Source organism: Poeciliopsis prolifica, unplaced genomic scaffold (genome assembly GCF_027474105.1).
Source record: "Poeciliopsis prolifica strain line A6 unplaced genomic scaffold, Auburn_PproV2 SCAFFOLD014, whole genome shotgun sequence".
Lineage (NCBI taxonomy): Eukaryota > Metazoa > Chordata > Actinopteri > Cyprinodontiformes > Poeciliidae > Poeciliopsis > Poeciliopsis prolifica.
This window is the reverse complement of record NW_026562389.1, coordinates 7,190,223-7,218,041: the sequence shown is the minus strand read 5'-3', so window position 1 is coordinate 7,218,041 and position 27,819 is coordinate 7,190,223. Positions and strand designations below refer to the sequence as shown.

Below are 27,819 nucleotides of genomic sequence, written 5' to 3'. Positions count from 1 at the left end.
TGAGTAAATCTGCAGTCAGCTGTTTCATTGGAGGTATGAGTGTCAGTGTGTGAGCAGGGCAGTTCATTGTTACTGAGAACAATGAACTGTTCTCAGTAAACTATCTTTGTTAGACAAAACTTCAAAAAACTGTTAAAAATATATGTGTTTATATAAAAAGGGAAGGAAATATGAAATACAAAAACAGAGTTCATGTCCAGATCACATTCCAGTTCTCATTTTTATGATGCCAAGGAACCTGCTTTATATTCTGCTTCAGGCTGAAAGAAAAATACATGATTTGACTGAAAAACATGCTGCATTATTTAGCTAAAGGAAGTTAGTATGCCTTTCTATGTTTTACAAAGCAAACATAACTTTTTCTTGATTGGATCAACACAACCTTAAAATATCCCACAGATAAATATGTGAATTGCATTGGTAAAAAAAAAAAAATACCCATGATACGTTAATGATATGTTTCTACTTTATGTACAATTAATGTTGTAATATATTATTGTGAATATTCACAAGATCTGAGCAATTTGAAATACAGCTGAAAGCACATATATCAAATCCCGTCTTCTTATTTTAATATAAAAATATGCTTAATGTGGTTTAATTTCAAGAAGTGTTTGTCGATGTTTTAAAAGTTTATCAATTTTATCAAAACAGTCTGCCACAACTAACCCTTTAAAGACATTAAATAGCTTTCTAGGGGTTCCAATAACTGTCACCTATAACTGTTAATTAGCGACTTCCTTTTTACACAAAATACCTTGAAGTAGCATCAGAATAACTCCTAAGATTACACTAGTTGTTACTTTTTACATGAGCAATTCAGTTCTCATCTATGAGAAAAAGCTGGACATTTATTTTTGCTATTATGTATTTAAAGCAGTGGTTCAGATTTCATTTTATGCCATGACATTTTCTATGTTTCTGTGTTCAGAAATGTTAGAAACAGAAGAATATTTCTGGTTTCACAGAATCAGCTACCACAACTAAAGATGGTGTGGTTACAGTTGTTCACCACATGAGGGCAGAAGAAGCCCATCCGGTTGTCAGCACCACAGTCTGACTCATCTTCTCTCTCACACGTTGAGACAAAGTGTGCTGGCAGCTTTTTGTAAACCTCCTGGTGGGATGTTGTTCCTCTGGCGCTAATTAACTTCCTCTGTGGGAACTGCTGCCTCATCTCTTCCTGCTGTTAGAAAAACTATTTGAACCAAAATGCATTCAACAGAGCTCTGAACCTTGCAGTTCGCACCACTTCTGTCATTAGTCAGCATGACGTGAACCAGCTTTGTGTCAGGCCGGCGTTCAGCATCAGCATCCATGCTACGGTGCAAATAATTTAATAACATTAGGCATATTTTCTGAAAGAGAATCACTTGACTTACTGCACAATGTACTTTCTGCCTAATTACTTCACGCATTTTAAATGCAGTCTGAATGCCAGCACACACACAATCCCATAAAAACATATTCCCCACAGCTCTCTGCAGTCTGGCTGGACTCTGTCATTGACAGCTGACCTTTATTGCGTCAGCTCATGTGGTGAGCATTGATGTGTGAAAGATTTATGTGAAAGCAATTGTTAGCAAAGTGTTTATTTCATAATCGGTAAGTTGCCCTTCAATAGTGTACCCACACTAGGGGCGATGGGTTTTTGGATAATTATGGAGATAGTTATCAACATATATCAGTTGTAAATACATAAGAATGTCAATTCTGTATTTGATGAATGTCGCATTTACTTGCAACATCAAAATAATCTGTAAATTTCAAAGGAATCTTTTTCTGTTTCTTTCCTACACTGTAACATTATTTTAGCTCAAACAAACGTATTCAAACAAAATTAACATTTTCTTAAAATAAAGTTTTCATAGTGCTTTTTTAATTTCAATTAAATAATTTGGGGTTGCACAGTGGTACAGTTGGTAGCCCTGTTGCCTTGCAGCAAGGAGGTCCAATTCCAAAAACCTGACTGTCAGGTTAATTGGTCTCTAAATTCTCGCTAGGTGTGTGTGCATGGTTGTTTGTCATGTCTGTCTGCGTTGCCCTGCGACACAGACAGGGTGACCAGGGTGACCCCGGAACATTGGCTGGAGATCGGCAAAAGCACCCGTCCCGACTCCACGAGGGACAAGGGTTTTAGAAATGGATGGGTGGAATAAATAATTGAATTTTATAAAATCTGTTTTAATTTGCTGTAGTAGTAAAAAAATACATAAAATGATGAAAACTGTTTTTGCTGGGTACAAGCAGCTTGAAAACTATAATTATGATCAATCCTAACAGACACACACACACACACACACCCCCACATACACACACACATACATGCGTGCGCACATGCAAACCCGCATGCCTGATCAGATCTTGACTTAACAGATAGAGTCGGAGCATGGCCTGTGCAGAGCCTGGTCCATCTGTGAGGAGCAGCAGGTCCCAGATGGAGACCAGGAGCGCCATGTGGCAGGTTGCCACCTCCTTGACACGGACATGGAGCAGGCAAACTGCGAAAGCTCAGCTTGAAAAAAAAACTCTTACTGTTGGCTAATGTGTTCTATTATTTATAAGAAAGAAAAAACAATACTCTGATTTTAGATTGTTTTGTTGGTTGTGAATCACCTAGTGGTGGCAGATAAACAGTTGATCTGGAAAATCTGAAAAGGAAATTGGCTTCAGTTTATTTCCTCGAAATCTGACATAATAATTAAAAAAATTTGATCACCGTTTTATCATTTTGTAGTTGATTATTTTTCTGCTGTTTATTGATGTAATTTGATGGTAGTTTTCTGATTTCATCCACATCCTTCTGGATTTGGTTTAGTTCAACAGCTTGCTATTTTCTGCACTTTGTTTTTTTTTTTCCAAATCTAATCAATTGTTTAATCAAAGTATGTGGTTCTGCTGAACAATGTCTAGAATGACCCATTTCACTCAGATTCAACAGCTTCTGCTTTCATCTGGAAAAAAAGAGGCCAGCTGTTTGAGGGATGTTTTTCAAACAGATGTGAAACATGTGAAATTTTGACCCACTCAGCCAAACTAGAGGGTTTTCAAGTTTTAACCATAGAGATCCTCCACATAATTCCCTTGTTCTCCTGTTGAAGTGATGCACAGAGCTGCCTGTAGTTTATTGTGTTCTTGTATCAAAATAACTCATTTCCAGACCAAAAGGACAAAGACTATTTTAAAAGCCAACTGCCAGGCTTTTTAAGTGACAAATTTAGAATGTGGAATTTTTGCTGTCATGACAAGTTGAAGCTTTGATTACACAATAAAACTTTGTGATTTAAGACTGAATGATTTCTTCAAAAGCATCCTGCCATAAATTATTTTTTACCCTGATTTAGAACCCTACCTCCATGTGACACATGCCTGGTTTGATTTATCGTGGTGCTCTGACATGTCGTGGACCTCTGGAAGAAAAAATGTGCCATCTGTGGGACTTCCTGATCAGCTGCTCCCACAAGATGGTTCAGAGAAAATGTTTGTTTTATTATTCCCATCTGCTTTATTCCTGCTGTCCACTTGGACTCATAATCAAGAACGATTTATGTTGTGGCAGTGCATTCTTATCTTTCACTATGCTGCAAGTCTTACAGTGACATTATTATTACTGATGTAGCAAATGAAGTCCCATCCAGATACTGACTTCATGTATGGTACTTTATGTAGATATATTTCTGAGTAGTCCAATTTTCCTAAATGTTTTTCTTAATTGCTCTTATATCATGTTAAAATGTTCTAAGAAGCTCACTTTTTATTTTTGTGAGTTATGCCAAAACGATTAACTGAGTTTCACTTTTTTTAATTTGACAACAAAAATAAATTAACTTTTGAATTATATTCTATTTTTATTATGATGTTCTCAGAATTTCTGAACTCTCTTTTTTTAACTATATCTCCAGTTTTACAGCCTTTGTCCAAATGTGACTGATCGCGTCAAAAGCTCTACGGGGAAGATAATCTGTCAGCAGTCCTGTAAAATGACACCAGCAACCTTTCAGATGTAGTTTTGTTTTTTATATTTCTATTTTTCATTTTACTAAATTAACTAAAAAGCTCATCAGAAAGGATTTTCTTGCTTCATCAAACACTGTTATAATTTGATGACACGCTTACATAACAGTGTTAAATAAATCACAGAGAGACTCTACACTCAAATTATACCCCTGTGTAAAGTCAGCTTCCTCAGAGTGCCATGCAGGTTTTCAGTGGTGTGTGGGTTGGATGTATGAGGCTCTTCTGAGGCATGTCTGAGAATTCAATAAAGATGTGAATCTTAATACCGAGCCCCGGTGCTTCAGAACTACACCGCTGAACCCATGCTTCTGGTGTGGAGCACTTCATCTGCCCACGCTCAGCTGTGAGCTGGCTTTCTCCTGGCTTCGTGTTGCTGGATTACCGACAATTTCTGATTATAGCCATAATAATTTCTTCATTTTAAATAATGTGCATTCAAATTCATATGTGGGAAATATAATTTGAATATTTATAGCAGGCTATGATTAGGCATGGCAGGAACCTGAAGAAAGCATGTTTGAAACACCTGCATTATATAACATTGGGCTGTGAGATGTATATAGAGCAATCATCTCCTTTGATATTAAAATGTTTTAGATTTCTTGAAAGCTATATGAACTCGACGTGTGCAATGCTTCACATTTTGGTATCTGTCCGATATAAAGTAAATATTCAGCCAGTACCACCAGTACCAACACTGATACTGATCATTTCTGTTATTTAAGTTTGACATATAACCAAGCTTCTGATTTTTTAGGGTTTTTTTCTTTGAATTATTTTTGGTAATACATAGGATAAAATTTGGAAGATTTTTATAAGTGTTTACAAAATACTTTAATAACAGAAAAAATAGAAAAACAAAACAAATGTATGTTCTTTTTACTCCTAAATAAAATGTAAACAATTCTAATTCTAACCTCTAAAACAAGAGTAAAATGAAATTTCAAGATGATATCTGAAACTAAAGTATTGATCTTACCACACTAACACTACTGACACCAACTTGGTATTGATATCATTGATATTTTGGATCAATCCACCCCCCTCTAATATATACCTGCCTCTTCAAAAATATATCTTTGACAATATAAAGATCTGCCAAAATTAAAAGAAATACTAAGTTGAGATCTGTCAGAGGGTAAGAAGTTACAAAGTCATCTGTAAGCGTAAGAGTTGAACCAAAATTACTCCAGCAGTACAACAACTCAAGGTCAAAAGAACAAAACATCTAAAATCCTGCAGGTCTCGTGTTTTCTACGTGATTCAACAACAAGAAAGGGACTGCATGAAATTGGAATACATGGGAGAATGCTAAGGCAAAAAGCACTGCAGTTTAAAAAGAAAACAAAGATTCAACTCACATTTGTGGAAAAAAGAAAAACCAATTTGATGACCCCAAGATTTTGGGAAAACATTCTGTGAATCTTTTTAGAGGGTATGTGGTGGATGTTTGTCCAACTGGTCCAAAGCAGTGAAAAGAAACATTCAATGGCATCTCTCTTAAGATTTTGTTGATGCTTCTACATTGCTTTATATTTTATCCAAAGTAAAAAGTTATGAATTACAGATAAAATGTTCCTCCAAAAAGCTGCGCAGCTTAGAAAGCAAAGTTCAAATAAAAATATAGTCTTAAACAACTTTACCGGTTTGAATTTATTGAAAACTTTTTTTTCTTTACTGATTGATGTGTTTATTATAAGAGTTACATGTTCCAAAATGTTTCAGCGGGAGACTTTTCTGCTGCAATAGAGAATGAATTTACTTTAATACATACTTTAGTATGTACTTATGTTTGAATGTATGTACTTCAGTACATACATTCAAACATACACACGTTTTTATATATCTACACGAAGTGCCTAAGTGTAAATGTGGTAAATGTGCTCTGTGTGATTTACACAAACTGGAAGAGATTTCTGTGAAAATGAAAATGTTAAAATAAATACATAAAGGCAATGGACTGCTCTTTCATAAGATTTTGTTCTCAGGTTCCTCTCAGAAAAAACAGCAGGATGCACAAAGTTATTGGATCATTTAGCGTGTGAACTTAAATGAAGCCATTTAATGAATCCATATTCCAGAGATCCATGTCAGCATCTCAATCTCATTTTCATTTCAACTTAGCTATGGTGTCAATTTCAGCACTTTTTACCAACTGCAAGCACCATGTGAAGTCTTTGCAACCCTTTTGCATCGTGTCTGACTTGTGGGGTCATGGCCGCCCACCAGCTGACTTAGCTCTCATTTATTTAACTGTTTCAACACTGTTTGTTCCGCATTGTAGGAACTCAAAATAGATGGATTTTCCGGCATATACTGACATACCTATTCTAGGAGTCTGTGTGGGATGGTTATACAATGATATTGTGGCTACTGTTGAATCACTGACAGCAACAATAATCTAAACTGTCTAGACTGTCAGTTTTTATGTGTGTGCGTTGGTGCTGCAGAGGGTTTGTTCTGTCAACACAAATAAACATTTTTTTTTTTATCACAGAGACTTGTGTTAGTCAGCAATCAGGTTAATGTTATGTAAGGTTGATAATGAACCTGGGAAGTGTGAGTGAATTTAACACCAACAATAAGCAAGGTGAGATTTGTTAATATTGACAGACAAATAAACAAGGAGTGAAAAGGTTTTTCCTTTCTTCTGCTCATTAGCATCACATAATTTTCTTATGTATTACAAGTAAAACTATATATTTTTCCTTTGCACGGCAGTTTCAGTTTCCAGGTTCTAAAAGTTAACTCCGTTTCTTACAGGTTTGAGAAAATCTTTGAAAAATCTCTCTCCACAGGGTCCAATAGGCATCAAAGACGCTTCCCAGGAAGCCCCATCAGCATTTTTTTTAAACCCCACTGAGTTTATCTAACCTTTGACCTTACATAAATTTTGAGTTTTAGAGCTGAATGGTTTAGGGGGCCACAGGCTGGTATGTGCTGCCATGATCACAAAGTGACCAAATGAAAGTTGTCATTGAAGTAATTTCCTATTCTGTTTTTTCTTCATGGACACCTGATGGGGAAAAAAATCTCGAATATTTGGGATAATTTAAATTCTGTTTCCTTCTACTCTTAGAAAGCAATCTAAGAGTAGATTAAGAATAGAAATTTGCCTGGACAGATTTGTACTTATAGCAAACTAATCATCTAATTTGAATTGTTTTCACTGTGTTTGGGCAAGCAATGAATTTACAGAGGAGTTTCTTGTGTACCTGTTTGATTTTTACCAAATATCTCTGCTTTATATATCCAAATCTAAACCTTCCAAAGGTCTTGTTGTTCATTTTAGATGCAACAAGTCATGCAATATTATCATGGTATTCTCCTAACAACCTTTCCAAGCAAACAATACTTCTGCAGACCTGCGTTCTGACCATTGCATATGACTTTGGAGGGAGTTTTCTGGAAATGTTAATATTAATATGCAAGTTTAGATTTTTGCAAAAATAAAAAAGCAATTCTGAGTTTGATAAGCAGCAGTATATTTTCTGTGAGGTCATTGCTGATTTGCTTCTGTCTTGATGTATTAACTCCTGCCAGCACACTTAACATCACCAAAACGCAAAACATTCTGTTTCTATAGTCATACCTCTTGTAAATCTTCATTAGCAGCATCCCATTAAATACTTCTATCAATAGAAAGCACAATCAGCAGTTTACTTTCACTCTGGTGCCTTGTAAAGTGATATTACTGTGTCCAATTACAAATATACAAAGACAATTTAAAAGCAGAGAGCAACATCAATAAAACCCCATAAAACCCCACCTAAAAGCAATTTCTTTGGAACAAATGTTGACAGAAACTTCTCAGATGTGAAAGTGAAGTCTTGATTTTCAGACAGCAGGATTGGCGGATGAATCATCATGGGAAGTTGCCAGGCTTCGAAGGGGAAGACTTTGTACATCATCGCCCTTTACAGGCAAAAGCTGTAAAGAGTTGTTATTGAAAGCAGACAGCTGGCAGCAGCATGGTGTGAGCTGATAAGGATGCAAAAGACCCGACTTACATTAAGGTGCTGCTAAAAGGAAATTCTAACATCACACTGAGCAAAGCTAAGAGTAGACGAGGTTTGACATTTTACAGTGATGGGAGCAGTTAATTTCTTTGTGCAAATAGAATTTCATCTGTGTAAAGTTTTAAACTAAATGTTGAAACTTGTGGAGCAACTATTTTTTCAAGTCCCAAATATAGCTAAAAATCTGTATTTGATATAGTACATTTCTTTTTGACAACAATTTCAGCATATCTCCACATTGCAGGTGTTGTGGAGCCAGAGCCAGACCATCTGCTGGTAAAAGTCCTGATTTGCACACAAATCAGGGAAAATCTCCAAAAAGATGTCCAAAATGAGCAGATCCTTATAACTGCTCCTGTACCACAAACAGAAAGTCTAGTTATTATCCTATTGTTATAATCCTATTAGTATTATTTTTGTCTGTGTTTAATCAAAACTTGCAGATACACATTTAAGATTACATTAACTCTGAGGTGTTTCTTAGACATTATTGAGTATCTTTTTATATTTTTAAGTGTTTATTCATTTTTTTGTAAGCAGATTCATTTGGTCCGACTAAAAATACCTCTTAATATTTTCTTCACAGAATGGATGTTTTCAATCCAGCACCTTTAGGCAGAAAAAGGTTGCTCAATCATTTTTGTAATTTACTTGGAACCTTTTTTTGTATATTTTTTAAAAGCTCAATTCAAAGTCAATTCAATGCATATCTTTATTAATCCTAAAAGGAACCTAATTGTTGTGGTAATTCATACCATCCAAGTTTCCTCAGACTCACTGTAGATAATGATGGCTTGAACTCTTTACACAAAACCACCACAATTCATACCATAAAGTTGCATTTCAAATTTCAGAAAATGTGCTTTGCCCATGCCTTTATGTATGCTCCAAGAGATTACTTTGCAATGAAGGAAGAAAACACATCCACCTGAATATTTACAGGAAAAGTCAGTGCCTGCTTAGTTATTGTAGCTTGTACTTTGCAGCTTATCACTGTGTAACAGTGATCCCACCTGCTCAATGCCAAATCCCCAAGACAGATGCCGTTATAAGGGCGTGAAACATTCAAATGCAGCACAGTGCTCATTAGACGAACGTTTCTGCTCACCTTCTGACAAGCCCCATTAAGGCCGGATAGCGCAATCTTGTGCTCTACAATCAGGAGAGTGCTGTTGACATCTTTTGCTGTAATTGCTCCGATCTGTACATGCTGAGGAGGATCCTCCATTAATAATTAATGTTTGGTTTTGTGCCATTATGCCTATGAAAGGGAGGAAAGTTTAAAAGCTCAATTTGAGGGGCAGCACAATAAAGGAAAGTCCTCTGGAGATCTGTGGGAGGGAAAACATAAAAACACTCCCATGCAAAGCACATAGCAGCAAAGAGGTTTGGGCTTCTAAGCAAAACAACATTAAAGCTCCTCTACAGGCTCCACACCTTCTAATGACAGTTTCAAAATGTTTTTTTTTTCTGTGATTTGTCTGCTAATCTGCTGTTATCACACTTACTTCTGTCAAATATGTGCTGAGAAGAGGGAGGCAGTTGATATCTGTCAACAACAAACTGCACATGTTAACTTTATTTTCCAGTTATCCTAAAATGCCACAGTGTGGAATGACTTTGCATATTCTTTCACACAGTGATGCAAGAATGCAAATTTCTAATACTGACTTGATAAGAGGCAGTTCAGCTATGTGTCTAATTTTAAGTATCTTATTGCAGTAAACCATTTAAAGTTAGAGGTTGGAAGCAGTCACTCTGAAACATAGAATAACCATTTAATTAAGTCTAAACAAATAGGAGCTTTGATGGATTATTCCAAAGACTTATCTTGATAATGCTTGAAGTTGATCGCAGTTTGGTGGCTTTTGGTGGCTTTAAAAGAAAAAAAAAAGAAAAGAAAAGGCCTTAATAGAATTAAGATCTATGGAGTTTCATGGCTCAAGGTTCCAAGTTTAAGTATCCAATCTGTCTTGTTTTGTTTCTTAAGACTCTAAGGTAGACAACAATTTTGGACACACTGGTAAGTTTGAAAAAGGTTTTATTGAAGGAGGCAAAACTAAAGGTAGATTTGTAGTTAGATGTAACTTGGCATAAAATGAAAACAACTTCATTTATAAAGTAACAAATCATTTAAGTTGATAAAAAATTATATTTACAGTTATAGAAATAGCTTGAATTATCAAGATAAAAACTAAAGGTGTAGTTTGAACCCAACATTTACTTTCCTGCCAAAATGTTTGGCTGTGGGTCTTTATTGCAAGGGGCTCCCAATACTCCAAAATGTTGTTTTTTGTTGTTGTTTTTGTTTTCTTTTGCTTTTGAGAACATAGGACCTTTTGGCAAACCTTTCTTTTTATTTTTGCAAGGATAAATTCCACGCTTTGATACACATAACTGTCTCTGCACTTGCTTTTGTCAATACTTTTCATTTATGGCTTCAAGTAAAAAAAATTGCATCGTATCAAGACAAAATGCATTACATTTTGTCATATTTGTTTGATTTCTTCATCTTTTGCTTGTAGAACATTAGGTTTGATGGAGAACAAATCCTTTATTGTTAGCATATCATTTTCATAATTAATCGTCCATTCATAAAGGATGAAAATTCAAGCAGCAGAAATATTGTAAAACAGTCTAATCACAAACTTACAGCATGTTACAGTAAAGTATATTTTTAAAAAGAAATGCTAAGAACCCTCAAACTTATGATAAACAGAACTGTCTCAGTTATTCCTGATAATATAAGGCAAGTGTCAAACATCATAACCTCAATTTTTTTTAAATGCATTCCCACATGTGGAGGTAATGAGATTTTTCCATGCAAGATCAAAGCTGTGACAGATGTTAACTTAATTGCATGTCATTAGTATCATATATACCCCAAAACGTTTTTCCTCTTCTTCGGTTGGCCAAGATGTAAGTTTCCAGAATTGCTGAAAGTTGTGAAAGATAAACTTTTTACCATTCAGCCGCTTGAACAATATTGATTATTAAGTTTGAGGTGTGGACTGTTGTGAATTTGCTGTCAAAATGTTTTTCTCATGAATGTGTTTTTGTCATTTCTGCAACGATCTCCACTCACAGCAATCTGTGAAAACACTGGAGACCAAATTAGAACGACATTAAAGGATAAATGGGTTTGATTGTTTTCAAATCATTCGTGATTCTAGAGTTGGTGTTGTGTCCCTCATTATACAGCAGAGGTCAGTGTTAAGGCAAAAATAAGAAGGTAATAATTAACGGCCCAAAGCTCTTGCAAATGCCATCTTCAGTTATGTCTCTACATTAATTGATCGTAGGCAGAATAACTTCACAAATGAAGACTTTTTACATATATATTTCTCTTCTGCTGTATTCTGAGAAGTCTTTTGGGAGATGACTGTTTCCATAATGACCCTCCATTAAGTATGAGCATGTTATTCATTCAACTGAAATATTATTTCAGCACTTTTTTCTAATCACTGTGTCTCACCAGCCTGACCAAAGACATTTAGATTTTATGAGTTTGAAGCTCCTCTTTCACTGAGGAGCTTCAAAATCACAGGTCAGAATAATTGTCCCAAATTGGCTGGAGACAAGAAGGAAGGATTCTGTGTACAGAGCTTCATCAACCTCATCAACAAGTTAGAATATTGAGAAATCGATTTATTTCAGGATCTTTATCACTGAGTGAAACACATTAAATAGATTAACTGCAAAGTCACTGATGTTTCCCATCTTTTATTGATGTTAATTATGTTTTTTTCTGCTTGGAGTTAGATAAAACATGAAATGTAAAATTAGAATAATTCCTCAGAGCAATAAGAAAGTTCATTTAAATAATTCAAATGTAGATTTAATGACAAGTGATACTTCCAGGTTGCACTTTCCAAAAGGAAACTTTTAATCTGGACTTTTAATCTGACACATGAGACTCACCTTAATGTATATTCAAATTTACTGAATATGACTGTTTTTGGAGCCAAATTGAAATTCCAAAAAGTAATATACTTGCAGAAATAGTTTTCCACCTGACCTTAAATGCCATAAACGATTAGTGACTCTGATTTCATCTCAGCAATATTTTAAGACAAAGTAAATATGTTTTTTAATAGACTAGAACCTACAGATGAGCAATATAGTTTGCTAACAGAGAAACATGTTTCACCAGTACAAAGAAGAATACTCAGAAAGTATGTGCAACAAACAAAATACCCAGCAGAACTCATTTCTGCATAAAACTGTTTTGTCGTATGGAGGTTATTTTTTTCATGATCATGTTTGTAAATGTGATACTTTTTTAGTTTCCACTGAAATCCACTTGTTTAAATGAATCACAGGTCAGAATAATTGTCCCAAATTGGCTGGAGACAAGAAGGAAGGATTCTTTCATACTGGTCAGCTTTCAATTGCCTAAAAATACTTGTTTCTTTATGGCTACCTTGTAGCAACTAATCTCTGAGGGGCATTTACATTGTTCTTCCATCTCTATTAAGCAAAGGTTTGCTAATCAGAATCAGGCTTAAACGGGGAGAAAACAAATTTAAAAACTTTTTACTAAAACTCCATGGTTTATGCAGATATAGATGCCAAACACAACCCCAGGAACTATTGTAAATATAAAAACATCAATGTAAATTAACTGTAAAAGGCATGTTTGTTGCTCTCTTTTTTATTTTGCTTAAATTGTGATTTCCATCAGCTTCTGTAGCAACCACCAACCTCCACCCCCAAGCCTCACCCACATGCACATGCTCTTTGGTTCTCATTAGACCAGCTCCAGCCCTGACACAGACAGCTGGATGTAGCACCCTTGAGCCTCCCCCAGAGCAGACTGTGTCTGGTGGGAATGCAGAGGCACCTGTGAACTTCTGCAGGACATGGTGGCACCACTGACATGAACAGTCTGTGAAATAACTCTGTAAAGTCAGAGTGCCAAAAAATTTGGTAACTTTTAATTGTTCTCTTATGGTGATAAACTAGGGATTAGTTGTGGGGGATACGGATTTGAAGTTTTATCACAATGTTCTGTGGTACTATTCTAGTAGGGATAAAAATGACATGTACTTATTTTTTAAATTACTATATGGCTAATTTTATGACAGCAATCATAGCCTCACAAACACATTTTACAGCAGGTTCTTCAAAAATGGTAGGTGGTACTTAAATGGGCAAGACTCGTTTGTCTTTGATTCCACAAATGCTCAAATTGAATTAAGTTGGAGGGCATTTTAATACCTCATGTGTCTTGTTGTGCTCCTCTGAAACATTTTTCATTGTGACAGGAAACACTATCATGCTGCAAGATACAGTGACCAGGAAACAATTTCAGTGAATAGGATTTTGATTGTCTGAAACAATAAATTATACATGTTAGAGTAACATATACGCAGATAGCAGGATCCAATGTTTCCCAGGAGAATATTGCCCAAAGCATTACACTGCCTCTTAAATTCATTCCACAGTGCCCATATCTGGAGCCTCCATGTCAATATAAATGTTACTGACAAGAGCAAAAAAAATACAAAACAAAATGAAATCCATGCAAGCAACAGTCAAGGATTCATAAACAATATAAGTAAGATCACATAATACATATTCTAAAGGACCTAAGTGAATAGATTATGCCATCGCTAGTTTGAACCTTCTTTGGCATCAGGTCAATTTTATCATTATTTCCACATTAGACTAACATTTATCTGCCAGATCTGCATGTTGGGTCTATTTCAGTTAGTTTGACATGTGACATCAAAATAACCAAATAAGTCGGATTAATGAAGATTAAATTGTTAGAATGACTAAGAGAAATGTATTAGAAATATTTGTTTTCATGATTAAAAATTCTGAGATTATCATGCAGGCTTGGTCTTTTGTTCAGTGTAAAGCAGTGCTTCTCAAATAGTGGGGCGGGCCCCCCTTTGGGGGGCGCGGTGCGATACCTGGGGGGGGCGTGTGATCCTGGGGAACAGGCTTTTTTTTGGCCGAACTAGTATAAAGTGTAATTGGCGCACAGTAGGCGGCAGTGGCGCTCTCATTGTTACTTCTGTCACGTTTGCGACAGTGCAACATTTTACGACTTACAAGACAACAGGTTTTGCCTTGGTTAGCAGTGTTAAGTCAACAAAAAGCTCCGACTGCGTTCTGTCTATGGCGTCCGTTATTCAACAACCCCCAACATGAAAAAGTTTTTCACAGGGATGAAAAGAAAGCGGAGAGAGACAAAGATAATGAGACACAGAAGTCAACCGAAAGCTAAGAAGAGGAAATACGACGAAGCGTATTTAGCGCTTGGCTTCACACTGTGACTACAGTTGGAGAAGAGGAAAGACCGTTGTGTTTGCTGTGTCTAAAAATGCTCGCAGCGGACAGCATAAGCCAAATAAATTAGCGCGTCACTTAAATACTTACATCCCAATCACGCCGATAGCCGCTAGAGTTTTTTCAGCGAAAAAATGTTAATAAGGAAAAAATGTTATGCAGAGATGGATAGTCACGGTGGGGAGTGGGGGCGCGAATAGTTTTCTTCTTGCTAGGGGGGGGCGTAAACGGAAAATAATTGAGAAGCACTGGTGTAAAGTGACATCAAAATTGATGGATTCATAGTTTTCTTATCTTTACCGTGTTTTTCATTATTTTTGCTTTTATTTGAGTTTGATCACATGCCATATTCTTTATCCTTGTGAGTTTCTAATCATAATTTTTTTTCAAGTGAGTGGGAAGAAAAAAAGTGAGGAATTGAAAGTGAATCTGCCATCTAATGCCTCCCACCTACCCTTTTCTCTCCATTTACGTGTTTGTGTCTCTCTTCACTACCAAACATGATCTTGGCACATTTCCTATTGAAGCAGGAGCTAAACCCCAGTATGTCAAGGTCTTTGGTACTATTGCCTTTTAGCATTTGAAATTATTAAATTTAAAAGCAAAATTCAGTTTTTTGTTCTAAACACCCTCAAAGCATGCACACACACATATACATGCACAGCATGTTTTTTTTATTATTATTATTTTTAAAAGGACTTTGCGTTGACTTTCTTTCATTTTGTATTCATTTCTATAGCTTAACCCTTGCCATTACCCTAAACATAGCCTAAAATCAATTCAAAACTTAGTCCTAAATATAACCCTAATCCAAAAACTCCTCTTCTTCTTATGGTGCATTGAACTCCATAAGGAACAGCCAGTCCCCATAATGTGGTATATGTTAGGAAAATGGTCCTTACAATGTATCATATACAAGGCCAAACACACACACACACACAACCTTACACTGATCTAGTATAAAGATCTTTGCCCTTATATGACTGCACTCCCACACACACACAAAACTTTCTAACCTCTTGACTTTTCTAAAGATAAACAAAGACTGTTTTGTGCTACCATTTGTGACTATTTCAGTCTCTGAGAAGCATACATCAAGAAAATTCCCACAACTAATTTTGGTTCCTGTTAAGATCATGACCCATGCTTTTAAATTATGCCTGCAAGTTAGGGTATTTCTGGGTCACCACAGGTCCTTTTCAAGAAACAAACACTATATTTATATAAACAATTCATTAGTTTTTAGAAGAGCACATTCACTTCATTTGGATCAGTATAACTGTCACATTTGAGTAAATATTTTCAGTGTCTGTTAGGAAAGTAAATCATGCAGCATGTATAATGTTAGATATTCTCCTTTGAAATCTTTCTCCTCTCTAAAAGATCATCTTTAAAATTTGTTCCCACCTGCTGGTTGCATTGTATAACTGGGTTATTTTTATGTTAAGAGAACCACTAAAATCAATCATGTTGATTCGACCAGAGCCAGCACATTAACTAGTTAATCCTCAATATCGTCCACCATGGTCATTGATATTGCTTCTTGGTTGCCCATCAGAACACAGAATAGTGACGATTGTTGAGTATCAATCACTTTCAAGTCGGATGAATGCGACTCAAGTCTAGTGATTGGATTGTTGAATAAATCCAATACGCATCAGATCATTGAAAAGATCCAATACGTATTGGTTTTAGGACCATCGATGTTGTCTGGATATGTGGACCACAGTTCATATTTTTAAATAATAATTTACTGTGTTGTTCAGACTTTCGTGAAAAGATCAGATACATGTTGCATTAAGGCAAAAAAATAAATAAAAAATTGGATTTGGGTCACTTAAATCTGCAGTGTGAATGTAGCAACCTCTTTGAAAAATAAAACCTGAATGATCAAGATTAGTATATCATTCCCCAGAGCTGCACTAACCTCATTCTTTTCTGCTTCAGATTGCTTCCTTGTCTGCTGCTCATAAGCTTCTTCCAGGCATTCTAGGATGATTCAATTATTCCTTAAAGCTGACTCAATGGTTTCAGTGTGATCCTGCATTTTGATCAAAGAACAAACCCTCCAACAAACTTTCCCCTCAACTCTTAAACTATACAAAATGTTTCTATTAGTCGTTTCCTGAATACCTCTTTCTTGTATATCTGTATTTTGTTTCAGGTATCCTTAAGTCATCAGCAAACACCCAGCCAGGTTGAAAATTGACTCATTTCAAAAACCTCAGGAATGTAAGGTCACAAACCAGTAGGCACTTTCTGTTACCTAACAATCCAAACTGAGTTCCAGCAGGTTTGGACAGCTGGCTTCACTAATGTTTGCAGCCATTTTCAGTGCAACCGTTAAGTTGGGTGGGGTGTCAGTTTATTTGATTTAAAGTGACAAGAAGCCCTAAAACATTCTGAAAGGAGTTCAATACACCTAACTAATCAGACTAAAATATCATTATCTAATAACGATTTTGTGTAAAAAATTTACCAATTGTAACTTTTTCAAGGAAGCATAACAGGTCAACTTTAAAACATTTTGTCGTGCCATTGTGCAGTATAGAGCCACAAAGGAAACAATTTTAAAGTACATAACCCAAGAGCTAGCATGTAGCAGCAGTTGCAGCACCACACAAAGTATATAACTTATTATATGTTACAATGTATCATAGATAAATAACCAAGGCATAGAAAACATAAATCTGATAAATGGAGTTGGACAGAGCAAACAATGCAACGTGTACCTAGCTGGCACATTCATGAAAATGTTTATGTAATCCATAATCATAGAGTGAACTTATATTAGATGCAGAGGCTGAAAAACTATCATTTAAATGAAGACAGAATGCTTAGAATTACATTGTGATTCATCCACCAAGCTCATGTAATGCTCCTATATATTTTTCTATTATATATGCCTTTTGGCTGCTCACTGAATCTGACTGAGCCTGTTTCCCTCTCAATCCGTTTTTAGATACTTTGGGAGCATAAAGAGAAAGCATCCAGGTGGGAGAGAGCCTGAGCTATGCTGAGACTCAACAATGCTCATAAAATGTGAACAGGGAACACATGCTGGAGATTATTAGCCTAATGGATGCAGGTTGTAGGAGACAAGATGATTTAAATGAAGCAGCAAAATCACTGCATAACTGAAGGGTTGTTTCCAAAAGCTGCATTAGTCAGAGCTGACAGCTGGAGTTTCAGTAAATGAAAGCAAAATATAGCTTAAAAATAATTGTGTTTTTATTCTCCATCTCACAAAATTAACCCCAAGTGTGCAGATGACATTGCATAAAATTGATTTAGGATTATTTTCAAGTATCCAAAAGTATATCTTCACTGGTTCTCAATTACCCAAAACCCCAAACAGGCAAAATGTTAAGAGTTTGAAGGGCTTTTATGTTTCATAACAATTACATGTTTCTGATGAAGTAAAACATGTTTAAATATATTTGTTGGTATTTGATGAATACATGAAGTTATTTGAAAAAGATGGGGAAATGAAGGCATCACAAAAGAAACAACATAAAATCTGATGTACCAAATGAACAGAAATGAACAAAGTATTGCATATCGTTTTAATTCACTAAATGTCAAATTTCTGTCAACATTTAATAAGTTAGGTCTCCATTGAGAAAAATTGACAAATACATTTATGCATAGTACTGAAACAGAACTAGGCCTGCATTTTCTGAAGAACAGTCCGTACCAGCATCCTCATAACTTTCTTTCAAGCTAAAACTGAAATATTATTGAGGCACTGCATGTCAGTGTGGCCCATAAACTGCAATGTGGGATATAAGACAGTCCTGCAGAGGTTAGTGAGGGGAGCTGAGAAGCTCATTAGAACAGGACAGAACAGGACTCCTTACGCCTCACCTTGAACTTATTGAACTGTTACCATCATGCAAATGGTATGGCAGAAAAGTAAAGTTACCAAACTGCTGTGCAATGTTTTATGCCTCAAGTTGTTACGAAACTGAACTGCAAAAATATCACTGTCATTATTATATCTGCTTTATTTTTTCCAATCCATCTTTTTTCTATTATCTATTATTTATTTCTCATACTGGTGCAGTATGGGGAAAATTTTTCTGCCATAATCCAAGACACACATTTTTAGTTTGAAAGCAGGATTTCATGTCTTTTGTTCTCAAAACCTTTATTACATTTGCTTACATTTTTAGTTTGAAAGCAAGATTTCATGTCTTTCAAAAAACTTGTAATGCTTGTACTCAAAACTTCTCCTCGTGCTCATACTTGGTCTCTGCTCTGACGTTCTGCTCGCTTGCGAAACATTTTCTGCTTGATTCTTCTGGAACAAAGAAAAAAAAAAATGCACCGTCGCCAGGCAACCTCTCAGCCAATAGAATAAAAGTGTTGAACTGGGTGCATTTGTTTCCTTCTAGTGGGTGTGCCTGTGTGGCTACTATTGATTGCACCAACCTGCGCCAGCCACTGGATGTCGGGAGAAGCAACAATCTAAATCGCAGCCTCTAATAAAACTCACATTAATAGCGTTATAAGTTTTATCCATATAGTTTTAGAATAATTGAGAGAAACAGCAATATTTTATGTTTATGTTTTATAATGTAGGACTGAATCATTTCTTTAAGTTTTCAAAATGTACATTTTTCTAAGAACAAGCCAGTTTATCTCTACAACAGTTTCAGAATGTTTTAGACAGACAGCAAAAAATAATTAATATACAATACCCCTACGTTTTTACATTAAAATAAGGATAAACTTGCTTTTTCTTGGATTTATTTATATTTTCAAAGCTTAATACTAAACTGATGCTTAAGTAAGTCCTGAATCTTATGGAGAGTGAAGACTGCCAAATGACTATCTCTAATGAAATAATTATTTAAATGTGTCATCAATTTATTAAAACCCTTCACTCTCTATAAATTATGGGTCTTTTCATCCATCTTTAAATAATATAAGTTTAATCATAAGTCCCTTATTTAAAAAGTTTAATAAAGCTTTTTAAAATACCTTTATCCTTAAATTTTGAGTAATTTATGTAAATATAAGTCAACAAATTGTAACTCTTCAGCTTGGATTTAATTTAAATGTAAATACTTCTTGTCATTTTGATGTTACTGAACTAGCTGAACTATATTTCCAGGTCAGAATCCAGAGCTGTGCAGATTATTACCAACTTCAACTGTGATCTCTACAGAAACAGAGACACTCGTCCTTCAGCAGACCACCAGTCAGTTACGATGCAGCTGAAACACTTGCTGTTTTTGCGTCCCTCGTTGATCCTATTTTTGCTCAGTGTGTCAAATTAGCCATAAGAAAATCATTCTATGTGCTTTCACTGTGATTTCCACTGATGACATTGACAAGATGAAAAAGTCCAAAGTATAATAAACAAGGCATTTCAAACAGCTCATGAGAAACTTCTTCAGTGAAATAAAATATCTGCTTGAATGTGGACTTGACAAAGCTTCTTAAATCATTTTTAGATTGAGATTAAACCTTTTAGGGAAAAATAGGATATTTTTCTATAAACCACCATAACAGGGAACAAATGACTCAATCACAGTTCTTGATTTAACTCTATAAACATCCACTGATTGGCAGCAGAATCGCATAATGGGCTGTGACGTGCAGCAAATCAGACGGATCAAAAGGTGATCCAGAAGTCTGTGGGAATCCAGATCCTCGTCGAGATAAAGCGACTGAGTGAAAGCATGAGTGGTTGTGTGGGCTCTAACATGATGACGCTCAGAGCTCTTTCCCCCTGGAGAATAATGGGCTGAAAAGTGGAAGGACTGAACACAAGGAAAGCGCACGCAGAGAGCAGCACGGCTTTTTCCTGAAGCAGCGGCGTCTCCCACTCGCCCTGTTTGTGCGCACAGAATGAATATTTTCTTCAACTTGAGGGGGACTATTGTGAGACAAATAGCAGAAGACAGAGCTGTTCCAGGTACGTTTTGAGATAAATTACTTTTATTGTCGTGTGTGCAAGCAGAAGTTGTTGCAGACTTGTGGCTTTATAACTATTATTGAATCACAAAGATGAAACAAATACTAACTTGTAATTTGTGCGTTGGTTCTGTTTTGGGGATGTTTTTCATCAAATCTGGGTTTACATGTTTTACGGCTGCATTTACGCAGTAATATTTCTTGATGTAGAACCGTAGTTGCACTTTCCATCTTTACCACCAGATGACTCTTGACTGATGTGGGCATCATTTGAATTTGATGGAGCAACACTGATATTTCACTCTGTTACAGTGACAAGAGGAAGCAGGTTTTTTCATGCAAGAATCGAGATGAGTACTTAAATGAATAGGGACAAAGATTTACGGCAATAATGCAGGGCTAACTCATTCCACTAAACGCCCTTTTATGAAAGAATCCCCCTCAACATGAAACGCATCAATTTCCTCAGGAGAAAACGCACTACGTCAAGGTTGTCCAGTAGATGGCGAGACTCCAGCGAGTGACTTCAGTTGGGGAAATCAGCCGTCTTACCCCCGCTGTGACTGTTCAAGGGATGATGCGGACAGGGATGCATGAAAACCGGGAGGACAAGCCGCTTTCATGACGTACCTGCGTGAGACGCAGAGACAACATGGCAGAGGACTCCAGCGGAGAAAGCGCCAGGATGCGGCTCGGTTTGCAGCTGCTTTTTTAGATCAAGCGCGGTTGTTATGTAAGCGCGGCTGAAAACGGCCACACAGAGCATGCGAGCTAATTGGGAAGAAGGAAAATGGAGAAATCAAGTTTTAACCTTCAGCACGTGGACTAAAAATAGCGTTAGGTTTGCACGAACCATCCCTCCGCTAAGTTATGTAGTTCGTCAACAGCAGCAAACAAAGTTGTTGCTAAGCGACGGCGAAGTCTTGACCTCGGCGGCGCATTGGTGGGTCGCGTATTGATATTTAAATTAACTGTCAGGTGTGCAGGTGAAAGCCGTAACCTTTAGGAAGTGCTTCAACCAATCAGCTTTGAGTGCTGGGATTTTTTTTTTTCCAACTAAAACCAAACCTGCTAATGCACCATGCGGGCCTCTATGTAAATATGTATAACTGACCGTTTCTTTTTGTGCAAAGGATTAACGCTGGATTTGAATGAACCGAATCTTTAAGGTAACCCCGCTGGACTGAGCTCCGGATCTGGACCTGTACCCCAACCATCGTGTAACTGTCAGCATTTAGACATGGCAGAAAACAGACTGTGTTATTATGGAGGCAGTCTGTTTATTTAACGCTGGTTATCTAAACCCAACTTGTGTTTAGGATGATGGGACCTCGGATTAAAAAAGGGGGGACACCTCTAGGGGGACACCTTTGAGTAAACAAAGTTGCTCTAAGAACATTATGCATGTTTCCTGGTGTTTTATCTGACACAACATTTCCGAGATGTCTGTATTCCTAAATATAATCTGTTTCTTTTTTTGTTGATGTTTGTAAGTAGCCTATAGCGTGTTTTCCACAGAAAATAGGGCATGGAATATTTTCTTATAGACTACAATCTAAGTTATCTTCAACCTTTACAAAGTCATTCATTTTCATTGCTAAAATTGAGAAATATATATTTTTAAATATGTGGAAAAAAACGTGGACAAGGTGACATGAAATGTAATCAAAACTTGCTGAAGAATAGGAATCAAAGCATTGCTCAATGGCTACAAGAGTAGAAATATATTGAATTTGGGTTCATAAATTGAAACTTTTTAAAGGAAATTTAAACAGTTACTGTTCTTTGAGAACAGTAGCTTGAAGACTTACCAGGCAAGCACACTACCCAGGAGTTTTAAAGCACTCTCTTCGTCAAACTGAGCTCTTAATGAGCTCAGTTTGCCTGTAATTGACTGCAGTACTTTATAACTGCTGGTGATTAAAAAATGTGATTCAGTTCTTCAGGTAGAAACAATTTCTGCTCCAATTCTGAACAACATTGTTACTGGTATGCGTCTGAACGTCAGCACTCCTCATGCAGTGGCTGCACAATCTTTGCTTTAATCAGTGTTTACTTGTGAGCATGAACATCAACTTGTATTGTAAAATGTGGGAGCAATTTGGAAGATAAAGAGAATTAAACCTCTAGCACTACTAAATGTCACCATCTACTTTAGATCCTATTTAAGCCAATAATTTATGACACTACATTGATTTAATGAACTACTTATATCCAGTGTTTTTTCTTTAGATAGCAGCAACTACATACTGACTAATAAGGCAATTTAAAGGGTTTAAACCTTTATTGGAAACAGTCCCTGAGATGCTGCTCTTACAAGTGGCAAGAAGCAACATTATTGTGTCTTCATGTTGCTGGGAGCCAGTTTTGTTGCAGTGCATCACCCTAAAGTTGTAAAGCTTTTAGATTTCAACAGTATTTTATTTCTTTATTTGTTTTAGGATTTTGGTGAAAGTGATGCTGCACTGTTATGACACTTCATAAGCTGACTAAGACTCTTTTCAGTTTACATTTTTAAAAATGGGTTAGCAATTGTTATATTTGCTGTTTTTTATAGGCGCTTGTAAGGTTGAAACTGTGCAATAATACTGTAGCTTTGAAAACATAATTCTGAGGACAATTCAGTCACACTCCATATCACAGCAGGTCATTCTGCAGTTAGTTTTGGCCCAAAATGATCGCTTCAAATTGATGCTGCATATGTGGAGGCTGAAATGGAACTTAAAATGGTCAGGCCTCTGCAGTAAAATGTTTTCTGTCTTTTTCTTTTCCCTACTCAGATACGGAGAAAAAAAAAGTGTGGTCCTCTGCAGGTAATTGTTGTATTCACAAGCGTGCACAGAGTTGCATGATGGCCTGACTGTTGCTTCCCTGCCCAAGTCATCTGTCTCTGCCATGGCATTAAATGATTCAGGTTGTCTATTCCTTTAAATCCAATGTTATTTAATCCTGGTGCTAAGGAGAGAGTTTTTCTGATAGCTGAGTAGAAACCTGTCATATTCATCTGTTTACTTCCACTGAGCTCATCCACATTTCCAGCATTAATTGTGTTTGTAGTAAAAGGGCTTTCTGCATCCTTTCTCTCTGTAGCTGCACTTTCATTCCACAATTATCCAAAAGAAAGATTGTTTTGTCAATTTGCTTCATCATTCATACACGGGCATGACTCATGAAAGTCTTTTTATGCCATAAATGTGTGATTTAAAAATACTTTTCACCATGAAAAAATGGAAAGCACAATGCCAATTTATTAATATATCACATTTTGATGATTTTATGTTTCTTGGCTCTTTAATTACATTTAGTCCTTGATGTTGTTTCCATAAAATGTGTCATAATGTTTTTAACTATTTTTTTTTCCAGAATGAACAGCATCAGCTACAGCCAACATTTTAAATAGCTTCGTTTAACATGCAGCAATTTTATTTTTCACATGATGACAAAGTTAAGTTAATTTGAAACAGTTGCGACTTTTAAAACAGATCTTTAACCACATCTGCTGCTTTTTACAGAAATCAAATTAGGCTGCACAATATTAAGAAAAAATGATCATATCACTTATCAAAATTAAACCACATTTTGATCCATAATCTTTATTTTTCAGAATTTTCTTCAGTCTCCTGCAGTTTTATGATCATGATTACAAAGAGTTGTATTTGTTGTGGGCATAGAAAAGTTCATGTATGACTTGAAAGCATCCATTAAGTAAACCTCTAAAGAATCGGTTGTTTTTTTAACTTTCTTAAATAAAGGGGAGATTTCCACATTACCCTATTTTCTCTTTATGGTTTTCCAGTTTTTTTTTTTCTGTGCTTCCTCTGTCAGGACTTGTTAGGGTCTTTTGTCAGCACTGATGAGGGCGATCATGTCTGGTGATAGTAATCCACAGGTCATCACACTATACTGTGATGACCACACAGGAACACAAACACACATGATCTAAATGATTAACCTACCATTTGCTTAGTTCATGATTGAGCAATGAATGAAAACAAAAGCGATAAAGAAAGTTCCACAAATACAAATCTGTCTCAATATGTTCAGAGTAGCAGCTCTTATCAATATAAGTAGTGCTGGAGTTTAGGTGCAACAGAAATAGGTGTCCTATTTTTGAAATGATTTATTTTTCCCCATTTGCTTCATAAGCAGAAAATAGGCTTAGAATCCCCTTGACAGGAGGATTCCCATGTTACCAGAAATTAAATTCTACTCTAGGGTGGGTTTAATAAACACTTTCTCTATGTAGATAATGACCAATTAACCCCGCCAGCGTCGTTGGTTTCCTTGTCATCAGAAGGTACACCATAAACCATACAATTGCATTACAGTGTCAGTGTAATTTTTCTCGGTTTGAGGAGCAGCAACCTGAAAAAGAGAGAGAGAGAGGGAGAGCTTGCTTACCTCTGGGCAGTCTTTAACTGAGAAACAGTTTATGTAGTCATATGGTATTCCTGCAAAGTCCTAAATAAGTGAAAGTTCAATAATCATCTTTGAATCCTCTTGTTCATGTGTCTTCCTCTTGTTTCTCTCATTTCTTGCTTCAATCCCCCCAACAAGAGGCAATGATGAGTCCTCCACGCCGATCATCAAGTTCCCATGGCGACAGGTAATTTCCTGAAGTATTTCCCAACATGTGAAACTCCGATGTGCTGGAAACGGTAAAGAGCGCTGTTTTGAAGTCAAAACTAGACAGGCATGAACACAATGTGTTGTGGAAGGGTTGCTTTTTTTATAATTTTTTTAAATGAACTTTGTCCACTTTGATGGTAGGGAAACAGTTTGGTGTTTTGAAAAAAAAAAAATCCTGATATTGCATCAGTATATTCAATTATTTTATGAAAAAAGTACGCTATTCTTGGGAAACAGCCAACAGAAACACGTTTTTCCACATCGTGATTTATTTTAATCTTTATTTTTCAGTTTTGTTGCAGATTGTTTACTAGCCTGAAAAACAGTGTTATATTCTGGGAAAGGTATTCATACCTTTTGAACTCTTCCAGATTATGTAATGTTACAAGAACAAACCTGTATTGTTTTCACATTTTATGTGACAGTTCAACACAAAGTAGTGTATAATTGGGTAGTATAAAGAAATTGCTACATTCGTATCTATGTCCTTTATTCTGTTTTCTCAAAATCAAAACAACTGTTTTCAGAATTCACCCAATTAGTAAAAAAAAAAAAAAAACATTCTCCTTTCCAAAAGCCTAAGATGTTTATTAGAGAACACAAGTGAACAAACACCATGAAGATAAAAGTAAACAGTTCGACTGTAAAACTATATCTAAGGTGTTCAGCTTCTCACAGAACACTGTTTCATTCATTGTTTAATATGGAAAGAGCAACAGATAGCCTACAAAGACAGTAAGTTTTCTTTCACACAAGCCATTTAGAAGAGACAGCAATTTGTTTGAAGTGAAACAACCGCTGCTTATCTCCCTCAGCCCACTTTTCCTGTTGTGAAACAGTGCTGACAGGAAGACGGATGGAGTTAAACACAGAGAAGAAGACCTGTCATAGACAGCAAAACATACGAGACCAGAGGGGAGGTTCATCTTCAACAGTATCACAGGCCTAAAGATGCAGGTTTAAATCATTTATGTGGCCCAGTTGAAGACCAGACCTAAATTCAACTGCAAATGTCTAAATACTCTCCATCTGCTGTGACTCAGTCTGGAATATTTTGTGAAGACTGAGCAGAAACTTCAGTCTTCAAATGTGCAAAGCAGGCAGACAAACACTGTACCTGAAAAGACTTGGAGCTGTAATTAAAGTGAAAAGTGATTTCTACAAAATATTGACTCAGGGATACTGAATACAAATTTATGCTACACTTTTCAGGCTTTTATGTATTGTATATTTGAAAACCGTGTGTCATTTTCAACACTATGCACTTCCTTGTGCCAATCTGTCACATAAGATTCTAGCAAAATAGATTTGCTTAAATGTTAAAGGACTAATAATACTTACACAAGAAGCTTTAAATCCTCCATTTTCTCAGGATGTCATCCTAATATATCCAACTATGCATCTCACTAGCACATAAGGTTTTAGTGTAAAATTATGCTAAAATTTCACAGTTGCTTACATGTTGATGGAACAGGTGCTGCTCTGCTTCTTGTTGCACAGATCCTCCTCCGAGACCCTCCAGAAAAACAATAGCAGCAACTCTGGTGTTATTCTGGATATCTCGTCTCTTAAGATGGCAGATGTGGATACAGAGGTGCCTCCTCTTCCACCTCGCTACCGCTTCAGGGACCTGCTGCTGGGGGACCAGACTTTTCAGAATGATGACAGGTAGCAGGAAAAGCTTGTATTTATTGTGCTATAACATCTGATTGCTTGTCATGGGATATTTCTAGACTGACCTCTGTGTAGTCTTCTCTCCTAGGATGAATATATTAAGTGAATTCTTCTCTCATAGGACGAATATACTTGTTCTTTCTTTTTTATTTATGGCTTTGTTACATTTTCCATGATTAGTTTTTCTTATGAGCCTTTAGAGGCAGTAGCAGGACCTTATCTTTTGGTTTTATATGTGTCGTTAAAATAAAACATACAAAGTAAACAGAGCTGTAAGAGGTTTCTTTGGAGAAAAGAGTCTTGCGATTCTTCAAACCTTGACTGCTTTACACTTAATATTTGTAAAATGGCAGCAGAAAAATTAACTTTTTGGATGATTTAATAAACCTTTTACATTTTGAAATCTTTTTTGTGCTTAAAAGACAGAGAAAAACAGTAAATTCTGTATTAAAGTATTCTGTCCATGAAACAACAAAGCCATAAACCGAACAGATGTAGCTGAAAAAAAAAAGCTAGAAAAACCAGAGTGTGACTTTTTTGTGTGTGTCCTTTTTAATATCAATTCTTTTAGAGCAGAAAAACATTTTTCTTGTATGCTATTATGCGCCACAGTTACTAGTGCTGGGGACTCTGGGAGTCTTTTAACACTGGGAGGAGTTTTTGTCAGTGCTGCGGTTGGGGAGGCAGACCAACAGATGCTGTTTATGAGAGGAAGAATTAGCCTGAATCGCCACTGAGTACCGTAGGACCTCTCCATGGTGCTGAAATGAAGTCATTTCACTGAAGGATCAGCAGTCACTGTTTCTCTGGCCGTAGAGCAGGGAAACAGAAAACTGCTGTGTGTTATTGTTTTGTGGAGTGCAATAAACATGTTTTATACATGTTAACTTGTACTTTAATCTACTAGCTGCATATTACATAATCATAAAGGAATGTTGCCTCATGGCCCGTTGTGAGCAGGTCTGCAACTGAATACCTCATTTAGGCTTTTTTCAGGTCTAGATTTGGTACTTTTAGTCACAGTTTGTTTGAGATTTCTTTCTTTTGCATCTCCTTTATGATCTTGTTGAATCATACATCATTCATTTATAATACAAAGCAACAAAAACATAATTTGGCATAATAGTCATCACTCACTGTAAAAATATAGCTTTGTGTGTAATCTCTTTAAAGTAGACCCTTACATTAATTAACTGAGATTTCCAAAGGACTGCCACCGTTTTGGGAGACAAACAAAATTGTACTTTTCAAAATG

The 27,819-nt window shown here is 36.2% G+C and overlaps 1 protein-coding gene across 19 annotated transcripts in view; it reads left to right on the top strand.

Annotated features, from left to right (window-relative positions):
* Nucleotides 1-19,988: 19,988 nt before the first annotated feature.
* kcnt1b (potassium sodium-activated channel subfamily T member 1b) overlaps nucleotides 19,989-27,819 on the top strand; it is a 77,201-nt gene continuing 69,370 nt past the window's right edge. For 14 of the 19 annotated variants that reach the window (XM_055039103.1, XM_055039087.1, XM_055039101.1 and 11 more), the window contains exons 1-4: nucleotides 19,989-20,262; nucleotides 23,042-23,074; nucleotides 24,819-24,867; nucleotides 26,391-26,558. In XM_055039103.1, the coding sequence (XP_054895078.1) occupies nucleotides 20,196-20,262; nucleotides 23,042-23,074; nucleotides 24,819-24,867; nucleotides 26,391-26,558 (317 nt within the window). In that variant the 5' untranslated portion in view covers nucleotides 19,989-20,195. Of the gene's footprint in view, nucleotides 20,263-21,112; nucleotides 21,205-23,041; nucleotides 23,075-23,108; nucleotides 23,176-24,818; nucleotides 24,868-26,390; nucleotides 26,559-27,819 lie in introns of those variants that run through there. The other 5 variants (XM_055039105.1, XM_055039104.1, XM_055039096.1 and 2 more) reach the window with 3 other exon arrangements.